Raw genomic sequence first — 12,430 nt, 5'->3', positions numbered from 1 at the left:
AGACGTTCAAAAATCATGTGATTTTTAGAAAATCCATTTTGTGAGAAGGGGAGTTATTTGCCTTCTGTTTCAAGTCTTTGGAGGCACATGGCTTTTCCCTTCCATAATGTATGCATGAGCGTTTCAGGTTTGGCATGCATTAAATGCATATGTAAAGATCCCCATTGGCTGCCTGGAGGGGACTCCCTTTACCCTCTCCTAATTCATGCGGTAAGGAAGCTACCAGTGTTTTCCTCTCCAGTCCCCTTCCTTGTCAATATTCCTAGGCATACTTTTTCATTTGCTAGAAAGAAATTTTGGACTTAACTGGACATATTTTCAGTGTCAGACCCTGGGTGTCAAGCACTTTTGAAAATCTGTCCCTATTTGACATCATATATTCCATCAGTCACATGCGTACCAGTGAGAATATCTGATATCTACACGGCACATATCTACATAATGCATCAGATATATTTTCAGTGAACCAAGAAGTGCCACTGGATTTAACAGAGCCTAAAAAGGTTTGGTATAATGATTTATCTCAGTCATGAGAAAAAACAAGGACACCTACAGAATATCTACAACAGCTAGAATATTTTATAGGAATAACTTAATATTAAAGGCATTGTTCTGTAAGTGGATATTTAAAAACAAATTTACCTTCAGAAGTCCTCTATGGAAAAAGGTTAAGCCTTTGTATAGCATAGCTATAGGCTGGTTTTTGTTCAGTTCCAAGGAGTGCTGAAAGTCTTCATGAGCTGTTGCATAGTCCTGTTGGACAAAAATAGCTTTCAGATGACATAGAAATTGCTAGCTCTAGCTGATAAAGAGGAATACAAACAAACCCTCTTATGGTTACATGTATGCATTTTGCTCCAAACGGAGTGATCTCGAGTTCTAGGTTTATACTAATATGCTGACTCAATCTCAACAGTGCTAATATAAAATGCCTCTTCTTTAGAAGGAACAAAGAAAGCAAATATCCTTCAGAAGGAAAATAGAAGGCATTCAGCTCCAGCACCATTTAAAGCAGCAGAGATAGCCAAATGTCAGTCAGAATGGCAAACTAAAAGGAATGTACAGCACAATTTATTTCCATCTTTCCTCTCATAGCAACTGCTGCAAGAAAAAAATGGGATTAAGTGAATGGAGAAATGGGTTGAAAATAGGCTGAGTGAAGTCAACTGAATAAATTGATTTTACATCATTCCCTTGGGATATCAGCTATTCAATGTGCATACCATTTTTGAGGCAACAATATCTAAACTAACCTGAAGCCGTGTCCTTAAAAATGCCAAAATAATAATACAGTAAAAGCTGTTTTATCCGGCATGTTGGGGGAAGGGGGGGTGCCGGTAAGTGAAAAATGCTGATTAACTAAGAGGGAGGGAGTTTGGGTGCGGGAGGAGGCTCAGGCCAGAGGGTTGGGGAGCAGGAGGTGGTGCGGGGTGCCGGATCCAGGGGGCACTCACCTTGGGCGGCTCCCCGCAAGCGACCTGTCCTGGCTGCTCCTAGTTGGAGGCGCAGCAGGCAGCTCTGCGTGCTGCTCCCACCCCGCCCCGAGCACTAGCTCCGCAGCTCCCATTGGCTGAGAACCACACCCCAATTCCCTCCCAGAGCTCACGCTCTACCTCCCTCCCGTGCCCCAATCCCCTGCCGGCCTCGCACCAACCATACTATAAACCGGTATTTAAATGAAGATCAGAAATAGAAATAAAGTGGAGTCGCATCATAGGCGCATTTAACTTACGTGATTTTAACTAAACGCGCTCGGCAAAACAAAACAAAACAAAAAAGAGAAAAATAACAATTTAAATACTGTACCTGTAGTGCGGGCGATTCCGCCCGCCATTCCACTCAATGAGCGTTTGACTATACGCGATTTTTGCCTTACGCGCAGACTTCAGAACCTAACCCCCGCATAAGATGCGACTCCCCTGTAGAGCTTTCTGGTTGGGGAAGTGCCGGATAAAACAGCTTTTACTGTAATAATTATTTTCATAGCAAGAAGATAGGATTTCAGCATTTTGCAAGGATAACAGATTGTTTTATATTGCTGGTCTGGGGTGTTCTCTCTCTCTCTCTCCTTTTTAAAAATGAGTATCCAACAATAATCCCCATGGGCAATTATGATCTTCACTATCAAAGCAAGTTTCTCTGTGCACCCCCACTAACCCCAGAAGGCACAAAAGTAGTTATGAGATTATAGATTGTCCGCATTCATTTTTATACAACATATCTCCACTTTGCTCCTCTCCACTAAGTAATTCATGAAAACAAAATACTTTAAAGCCTCCTCTGATCACAATTCTCTAAAAAGGCAAGTAAACTGCTGGTCAGTCACAACTATTTGAAGATCAGTTTTCAATGGGGAGGGGCGAAATCCTTATTCTTTCATGAAAGTAGCATCTAATGGCAAAAAACTAACCTCAGATATGAAGTAAAGAGTACCTCTGTGCCTGTAAAGTCGTGCCGATGGCTGCAGCTGAATAGCTTTGGTGAGATCAGCCAGTGCCTCACTAATTCGGCCCAGGGGAGACAATATCTATAAATCCAAAGTAAGCAATTAACCTGGAAAGAGTACACTGAGTTGTCCTAGAGTATGCTGAGCAATCTTAGAACTATTTTATCTTGCAATATGTTTTTTACTTTCATGCCTGTACAATTAATCTTGTTCTCACGTATACACGTAGTTTACTTTGTGTATTTACTAGAGCTGGTCAGAAAACAGAATTTTCATCTCACTGAAAATTCTGACATTTGTTTTTCTCCTGATTCAGGACAAAGTCAAAATCTCAAAATATCTCACAGAACAAAATATTTGGAAATATACTTGAATTTTGATAATGTCAATACAATATACTACAATGTCAGAACAAAATGAGTTGAAATAGTCTATTCTGATTTTAATTCACTTTGAAACTTTGAAATTTTAATTCACAATCAACTTTTTGATTTCAAACTAAATAGTATTTTCCAACGGAAAACTGTTCCACTGAATGTTTTTGACCAACTCCAATATATACACCCTTAGATACAAATTAAGAGAGTATTGCAAAACCACCGTACCTAAAATAGCATGAAAACTGTGAATCAGAACTTATTAGAAAAAAAAATGTATACACAATTATGTTGCGCTTTGACAGATGTTTATTTTCTTGATATTTGGAATGCAAAAAGAACTGAACGTTTCTTACTCATCATTTCCTTTCTGCTAGCAGTGTCTCCCACATATTTGGATGTCTGAGCAGCTCCCCTTCTTTCTGCAGCTCACCAATGCAAATCAAAGTCTCAGAGCTATGTGCTCTGGGCCATTCCCCCTTTGATCCCACTTACTATCAGATGAGTTATTCCAAAGCCATAAAAACTTCTATAAACAATATTAGTAACAAATACTCCAGAGGTAACTAGACCAACTATGCATGACATTCATCTGACGAAGTGAGTATTCACCCACGAAAGCTTATGCTCCAATACATCTGTTAGTCTATAAGGTGCCACAGGACTTTTTGTCGCTTTAGACCAACTATGTACAGTTAACCATAAAATGTTCACACGGTAAAAACCCCATGCCAGTATCTGACTTTTTGGCTTATAAAAACCATCTGGGGTGGGTAAAATTGTGGGAGCCTCTACCAGCAGAAAGGAAACTGTCGGTAAGAAATTTTCGGTTCTACAGTCCAGCGTTTTCCACAAGTCTGGATGTCTGGGAAGTAGCAAGAGGTGAACAGATGTAGGGAGGGTTGTAGAAAAGGTCAGAAAGAAGGGGGGGGGGGAAGGTATCCCTCCCCATTTAAAAGATTTATATCTGGGCTATTGTCTCCAGCACCTTCCTGCCAAAGGGAGCTTCTGCAGATGACAGGAAGGCCACCTTATAGTGCTTGATAAAGGTAGCAGCTGTTGACCAGGTGGCTGCCTTGCCAATTGCTTGTGTGCCATTTGCTCTTTCTGCCTAGGAGTTAGCCAGGGATCGCTGGGAGCGTGCCCTGAACCTTTCCAGGATTGGACTTTCTGATGCCTTGTATGCCTCCATAATGCACAGACTAATCCATCTAGCAATGGAGGATTGGAAGCTCTGGGTCCTTTGCATTTTGGGTGGAAAGACATGAATAGGGCGCCCAACTTCTCAAGGATTCTGTATGTTTGAAGTAGATTTTCAGGCTCTTCTGACATCAAAGGTGCACCATCTCTTCTCTGTAGGATGTTGTGACCTCAGATAGAATGAAGGAAGAACCTGCTCTTGGGAAGCGTGGAATAAATGATTCCAGAGTTCTGAGCACCACCGTGTCCTCATGGAACAAGCAGTAAGGTTCCTGCAGAGATAAGGCCACCAGCTCCGACACTCATGTGGCAGACATGATGGCTATCAGAAAGCACGTAATGATAGACAAACAGAATGCTGATGCTGGTGTTAGTGGTTCGAAGAGATGACTTGTCAGGGCTCTCAGCACAAGCAACGGGTTCTTGAAAAAAGCAGCCTGACCACTGATTTGGCTAATCGGATTGCTCTAAGAAATCTGCCTACCTGTGGGTTCTCTACCAGACCACAGGCTCTGTGCTACAAACAGTCACTTGGAGGAACCCCTTCTGTGTGGCAGACCCCCAAGGGGTCCCATTCCTTCTTAGGAGTAGGCCATGCAACCTCAATTCCTCTGAGACTGAGCCTCTGAGCTCCAGCAGTCCTGTTTGACACCATGAGCTCTGCCCCTGGAGTCTAACTAAAAGACTCCTGGTCAGAGACATTTTACATTCTTCAGGGATCAAAGCACCTCAGCAAGCATTTGCTGTGACCCAGGCTGTCTTTTCAAAACAGAGTAGGGTTTATTAGTCAACTAGAACACAGCATCGGGAAGTCCTTACGTTAGCACACAGAAATAAAGGTTAAGACAGTCTCCATTCTGGCCAAGCCAGCATTCCACCGCCAAGCACCCGTGGGGTCCATTCTGGCTCTTTTCCTTAGTCTCTGTCAGTCCAAAGTGAGTGCTCGGTCTCACCCGCAAAGGTAGCCCTTATTTCAGCCACCTGACACCTTTTGGTTCTTTATCCTCAGTCAGAGACATGCTGAATTCACATGCCTACCTGCTGGAATTTCCGGCTGTTAGATGTTAATTGTTCAGTTGTTAGGAATTCTGTTGTCCTTCCAGATTCGTCACTGATCCATTCCACCCCAGACAGCTACGTGACCCAACCACCTGATATCTCCTGCTCTGCTCCAAGAGCAGAATTAACCCTTTTGTACCTATTGGATAGCAATGCAAAGTATAGATGGAAACTGAGGCTTCATGCCCAGGCTTCATAAAAATATTACAGAAAATTCCCACTTTGTTGCACCAGCAAACCTGTGGATCCTGCAAACACCACACTACTAAGGACAAACACCTGACATGCTATAATGTTCAGTTGGAGACCTTTGTCCAAGCCTTCTTGGAGAAAGTTCAAAATGACCAAAATTCCTGAGATATGCCTCATGTTCCTGGCACTAGCCACAGACCCTGGACAAGACAGAGGAATACACTTTTAGTGTGGATATTTTTCTAGACGTAAGTAGTGTCTTGATGACTTTGGACGACAGACCCAGCGATACTAGCACTTCCTTTTCAATAGCAGGCTCTTAGATGCAGCCAGTTCAGGTTCAGATGATGAAGAGGACCTTGCAAGAGAATGTCCTGTCTCTTTGGAAGTGGTGGCGGAGGTCCTATTTTCAGCTCTATCAGGTCTGAAAACCAGGGTCTCCTCAGCCAATGTGGGGTTATCAGTATTACTGACACCTGCTCTCGCTTTATATTTGGACCAATTTCCCTAGTAATGGGAAAGGTGGAAATGCATAGAGGAAACTCTGCAGTCATCTGTGCATAGGGCATCGGTCCACATGGAACTGGGATCTACCACCCTGGTGGAGTATTTTGGTTTCTTCATATTCATACGATTCTCTAATGAAGTCAGTTGAAGGGAAGTTGGCTGATTAACTCAAAGACCTCGTGATTCAGGCACCATTCAGAGTCGAGCTAGTCCACCTTTGGTTCAGGTCTCCCTTTTACATGAATCGCTCTGAGGGATAGGAGAAAGTGCTCCACCCACCACATAATTTCCATTCTTTCACGTGTAGCACTGGGCTCTTTGCTCCCCCTGGTTTGTTCACATATGCGATCATGAGTTAGGACGTAGTTCCCCACTATACTGGATTGGAACCATCATAGTGCCACAGCTTGACTGCTATTAGTACTAGGTGGTTTATGCTATGAGCCATTTCCTCCAGGCTTCAGATGCCTTGAGCTGCTCGCAACCCCAGGTGTGCTCTCCAGTCCTCCAGGCTGGCATTGGGTTGTGAGAACCAGAGAATCTGGAAGACATAGGGGCATATCTTCATGGACATTGCCCTGGGCTGACCACCATTTTAAGAAGATGAGCACCTGCATCAGGACCTTTAGTGATACTTAATGTGTTCTGGGGAGTGGTCCTACACATTTAAGATGGAGCCTTGAAGGCACCTGATGTGCGATTGCACCCATGGAGTGATCCCTGTGCACAACACTAGGAGGCCTAAAGTAGAAGGCCCAGTGCTTTGGTAGGCCTCTTGTGGCTCCAGAATAATGGAAGAAGGTCCTGAATCTTCTGGAACCTTTCTAGGGATGGGCAGATCTTTGCTATCAAGGTATCTATGTCCATTCCTAAGTAAGGTATTTTTGGTGGATGGAGTCAAGAGGCTTTTCTTGACATTGGTAACAAAGAAGTGTACCTGCAGGAGATTAAGTGTCAAGGACATGGCTGTGTGTGTTAATGACGGAGATGGAGCTCTGATCAAGATGTCATCCAGGATTCCAGGAAGGGATACCAGTGGATATCCTGTGATGTGAGTCTGGCTGATTGCCACCAACTTCTTTGCAAAGACATTCGGGGCTGAGGACAGGCGAAATGGGAACATCCAGTATTGATAATGCTTCCTGCCATAAGCAAACCTTAGAAATCTGCAGTGCCACAATCTGATAGAAATATGGAAGCATGTATCTGCCAGGTCCACTGAAGCCAGAAGATTCCCCAAGACAGGGAATGACACTATAGATGCCAGGGTCTCCTTCCGAAACTTTGTTTTCTTCATCCACTTGTTGAACCTTTTAAGGACAAGAATGGCTCAGATTCCCACCATGTGCTTCTGAGGGAATACTTTCAATTGCTTCCATATCTAAAAGACAAGACATCTCATTCTGGATCAGTTTGCACTTTATAGGGTTGTGGGAGATGGGGGAATGGATGAATAATGGATGGGGGGAGCCCGTTGCTCGAGGGAATATCCCTGGCTCACTATCTCCCTTACCCACCTGTCTGTAGTCAATGCAACCCACTCCTCCAGGAAACAGGAAATTCTGCCTGTCCTCTAGCTTCAGCTCTGGGCAGAGGCCTATGTGGTCTTTGTCATAAAGAGGCTTTGGAAAGGGTGGTGTTCCCTTTGGGCTTTCCCCCAAAGCCCAGTTCCACAGCTCTCCTTTGAAGAATCTGCTCTGCCTTCTCTAGTATATCTGAGAGGATGAAGGCCAAAAGGAGCCTCTCTGTCTGAAGGCCGGTCTGTACTCTCTACTGAAAGCAGTAAGTAGCACCAGGAAAGACTGATTTGATTTTTCCACATGGTCCGCCACTGCCCTGTCTAGCTTTTCCCTGAAAAGAAGTGAGTCTGTAAACCTGGCGGAGCACAGAACGTGCTTTGAGTGGGTATCCATCTTCCAGGGATGGAGTGGTAGGTGGTTCCTGGTTACTGAGCTGGAAACCATGGCTCTGGCTGAGAGAACCCCATTGCACCCCTTGAGGCCTCACCTATGAATGCTGTTGCCAGGGAAACTATTTAAAATAGAGCCAAAGTCAGGGTGATCTCTACCCTTTATGACCCTGAGATCTTTCAGCCAGGAGAGATCATAGCCTCAGGACCTAACTGAGTTACAGACAGAAGACTGGGTACAGCCTGGGCACAACTCACTATCTGCTAAGCCCAGGAAGGCGGTCTCACAAATGGAGAACCATTTAGATTTTGTTTGGCGCTTTTTGGGCTGCTCTGTCATGCCTGAGAGGTGCAGAGGAGCCAGCAGGGAAGACACTAGCAGAGGAGCAGGGTGGGTTAAGTCACCGTCTGTAAACCAAATCAGGGAGGAGGAAAGGGAGAACACTGCTCTCCATCCCCAAAATTACCAAAAAGCTCACCGAAGAAAATAGGCAGGAGAGACAGAACTACTGTCCACATGCTGCCATGGAGACAGAGAATCTGGTGGCAAGTGGGAGAACGGGAGAATGGCCCGAGCACAAGGCACCAGGACTTTGATCCACCTTCAATAACTACAGAGAAGAGAGAAGGAGCCCAGACACTGAGAATTATGGGAGATGCTGGGCTGCAGAAATTGTGCACATTTTTGTAATTGACCACATTGAACATTATCTTCAGTTAAAAGTTACGGCATTCTTGATTAATCTCGTTTATGTTTCTGAACACAAAAGTGCTACATTAACACACACTTTGAATGCTGGATGTTTTAACTGGCATCCATAATGCAATATGATTGAACTTAGGAATTTTTTGTAGTACAATAACTGAACAGGGTTTTTATGTACTATTTGATTCATTACAACAGGTTACAAAGAAAAGTATGATTCTGCATTATTCAATATATACAAAGCTAAACACTTGTTTATGTCAATTACCTGCCAATCTATTTGGCTTTAGTCACTACACATTCTATACAAGTTTTCACAAATACCATGAAATATGTACTTTTCTTGTAGCAAATATGTATACTTTTAAAGCATTTAAACAGGGAGATATATCTAGTGGAGAAAGCAAGAGTTTTAACAATTAAAAAGGTGAATGAAGCCAGAAGAAATACTTTTAAATATTTGAAAGTTGCAATTGAAAAGTCTGAGAAAGAAAAATCTCACCTCTGCTCGCTGTTCAAATACTTCAGGGCGATCTGGTTCTAGACTAATTACTCTGCTCAGCTCATACAGGGCAAGCTCAGCATTGTTTATGTCCTTAAAAAGAGAAATTAAACTATATAAACAGCCAGTGCATGCTTTATTATTATATTAAGTGATCTTAGAGTTACACTAATAATTTTTAAGGACAAAGGTCAAAAGAATCAATAAACAGTAACCTCCAGCCATCAAAGTACTTCAATGTCATTTCTAATAGGGATAAGATACTGTATATTGCAAGTACACCTCTACCTCGATATAACGCTGTCCTCGGGAGCCAAAAAATCTTACCGCATTATAGGTGAAACCGCGTTATATCGAACTTGCTTTGATCCACTGGAGTATACAGCCCCGCCTCCCTGGAGCACTGCTTTACCGCTTTATATCCGAATTCGTGTTATATTGGGTCGCGTTATATCGGGGCAGAGGTGTATTAACTGAACAAGCTGTTTGTATACTAAAACTTAATAACTAAAACTTTTATCCATATGCATCATCTGCAATATTTTGCAAACAGACCCCTCAGTGTTTCATCTTCACTTACTGGGGTTGCACCGCAAATATTCTTTATACAATAAGCATTATGTTTTAGTGCTCAAAATCTCTTCACCAAGAATCGTGGTACTACGAAGTGCATTTTGTCAGCTAATACAAAGCCATCGTCACGCTCCCTTGTAACCAAAAAAATATGAGGATCTACAACGTGTACCATAAAACGGTTTTGTCTGATTCAGTTTACACTACTTTTTTTTTCTTGCTGAGTAAAGCAGTCCCAGCAGAAACAGCTACAGCCAGATAAATGTGACTGGAGTTCCTTCCCTTCTGTGATATAACAAGCTCCTCCTGACACTACTTCCCAAGAAAGGAGGAAAGCTTTATCCAGAAGAACAAATTAGCAATTCATTAGCTGCATCGGCCAGAAAGGCCAATGCTGTGTTTCATAGTTAAGGACTTTCAAAAATCAAGTTAACTGAAAGACATCCTTATCTCCAATAACCTAGCTGAACCATGACAAAACTAGCTGCAGAGTCTACACAGATAATATTATATCTGGTTCATAAGGCCTCCTCTTTTTATCCCACAAGTCTCTGGAGAAAATATTTCCTTAGGCCTTGTCTATACTAAACTTTTCCCTAAAGTTTACCACCATTATCACTACTGATTCACCTGCAACAATGATGGGAACTGTGCGGAACCACTAGTGCTTTAAACCAGTGTCATCTAGACCTTTTGATGATCTGGGTTAGAAAATATGGTGGCATTCCCAGTACTTCCCCTACCTATCTAAAGGTTTTGCAGTACTGCCATGCATTATCCTAGTACCGGAGTAACTTACACATAAAATAGATTGGCAAAGTCCACATTAGACTTTATAGCTTCTTTAGCTCTTCTGTTGTTTTGGGCTAGAGAAACTCTACTCGAGATAAGGGTTTTGTTTTGTTTTTGTTGGTTGGTTCATTTGTTTGTTTGAGTTTTTGGGGAAGGGAAGGAATTTTGAGTGATTTGGAGCTTTTGCCTGAACCTTTTGCCCATCTTTAGAATCAAGTCAGGAAAAAAAAAAACTTCAAAATATTTCTCACAGAAACCATCTTTTGTGGAGTGGACTTTTTTTTAAATCAGCTGCCAAAACCAGAGAACTTTTTGCTGAGATAGAAATGTGAAGATCACAGAAAGTGAGTACCTGTCAACATTCTCTAGCACACAGTGGTTCTGCACAATGGGATTTTCCACTGAGTCATACAATTAATCTGGACTGGAGGAAGTCAGAATTCTAAAAGCCAATTTCAGCTTCCTGACAGGATCTGGATACGTTAATTATACTACATAAAACAAAGGGATATTTTTTTAAAATCTATTTTTCCTTACTAATTTTTTTTAATCATTAATAGCCAACTCTTCAAACTCTGGATCATTGTGTTGGTCTTTACCTATTGATCTTTCTATTACAAACTGCTTTGAAAATGGTTCAATTAGGTGCTATTGTGTTAAACAAGAAAGGCTCTGTACATTTCAGATACTTATTATTTAACAAAAAAAATAAAAATAAAAACCCCAAATTATTCATGTTAGTGCCACTGAGGACTTGAATACAAGAATGGGATATGTATTTAGGGATGACCCCCAGGAGGAAGGGGAGCAACAGACACTACAGAACATAAATAAGACAATTCAAAGAATACAAAATAGAAGCTGCTTGAAACAGCCCAAACAGTAATGCCATCAGGAGCATCTCACTCTATGTTTGCTAAACAAAGTAGCTGGTCCCCCTCTACCACTTCTTATCAGTCTTCAGGGATCTCCATGAGGTTATGCACACACACAACAAGATTTTGATGCCTGACAAGTTTGGTCCCCAGTCATATAGCATCTTCAGATAAGAGGAAGAGGATGTTTCAGAGAAAACATTAATAGCATGACAATACATACTGAAAGCCTTTGGAACTGTATATATGTTTAATAAATTCTATTTGATCTAGCTCCTGTAATCTCTTACAGTTAGTAGGCAAGTACTTCTGACAATCATTTAAATTATTAAATACTCACATGTAGTCCTTTTTTCCCATATGCTATCCCTCGTCCATAAATAGCACTAACCAGCTCTGGATCTTCCTATTCAGAGGAAAACACAAGTAAAACAATCTTTAAAAAAAAATTAGACTAAGTGAATCGAAGGTGTCTTTCTTCAGCTGCCTACTTTTACTTAATGCTCAGTGTTTAATATTAGCAGGCCTTAGTCATGGTCTCCAGGTAAAAACACAAAAGAGATTATTATAATCCATCATCATCACAAGCTCATAACTTGCAATTTATGAGCTGAAAATGTCCATGTTTCATCTCTGCCTGCAGGGGAATTACTTGGAAAATGTCTTCACCAAATCTGAGTAGAGTTAGTGAGGAGAAACCCCTTTTCCCATGGTAAAAATAATTCTAACCACACAGTTTTTTTTAAATTAAAGCTATAGCAAAAATACCTGATATTAAAATGTGGCATGGGCAGTCATCGGCAAATCAACACATAGGTAACTTCTGTACTCATTTTTTCTATTTCAGCGATTCCCACACCATAGGACGTACGGGGCTGTGGCCAGCCAAGTGCCCAGGCCAAGGCAGGGCAACAGAGAGGAGAGTGTGCACAGAGTCCCCAGTGGTTGCAGGGGCGGGGAAGCAGCACAGCCCCACCCTGGTGCTCTTCCCCTCCTCCTCTCCCTGATCGCTGGGGACTCCTTGCATGCTCTCCCTGCTACTGCCCTGGATACCTAGCCAGATGCAGCCTTCTATATTTTAGATCTTCTAGAGCAGTGATTCTCAAACTTTTGTACTGGTGACACCTTTCATATAGCAAGCCTCTGAGTGTGACCCCCCATATAAATTAAAAGCACTTTTTTATATATTTAACACCATTATAAATGCTGGAGGCAAAGCGGGGTTTGGGATGGAGGCTGACAGCTCACGACCCCCCACGTAATAACCTCATGACCCCCTGAGGGGTCCCGAC

At 42.3% G+C, this 12,430-nt stretch overlaps 1 protein-coding gene across 1 annotated transcript in view; it reads right to left on the bottom strand.

Annotated features, from left to right (window-relative positions):
* TTC13 (tetratricopeptide repeat domain 13) overlaps positions 1-12,430 on the bottom strand; it is a 74,304-nt gene that overhangs the window by 43,019 nt on the left and 18,855 nt on the right. Inside the window, exons 5-8 of the mRNA XM_065400656.1 lie at positions 11,479-11,544; positions 8,899-8,991; positions 2,411-2,527; positions 643-753 (exon numbers count right to left, since the gene is read on the bottom strand). Of these exons, the coding sequence (XP_065256728.1) occupies positions 643-753; positions 2,411-2,527; positions 8,899-8,991; positions 11,479-11,544 (387 nt within the window). The remainder of the gene's footprint in view (positions 1-642; positions 754-2,410; positions 2,528-8,898; positions 8,992-11,478; positions 11,545-12,430) is intronic.

This window comes from Emys orbicularis, chromosome 3, assembly GCF_028017835.1.
Source record: "Emys orbicularis isolate rEmyOrb1 chromosome 3, rEmyOrb1.hap1, whole genome shotgun sequence".
NCBI classification, from domain to species: Eukaryota; Metazoa; Chordata; order Testudines; family Emydidae; genus Emys; species Emys orbicularis.
Note: the sequence above shows the minus strand (reverse complement) of the source record. Positions and strands in the feature narration are given on the sequence as shown.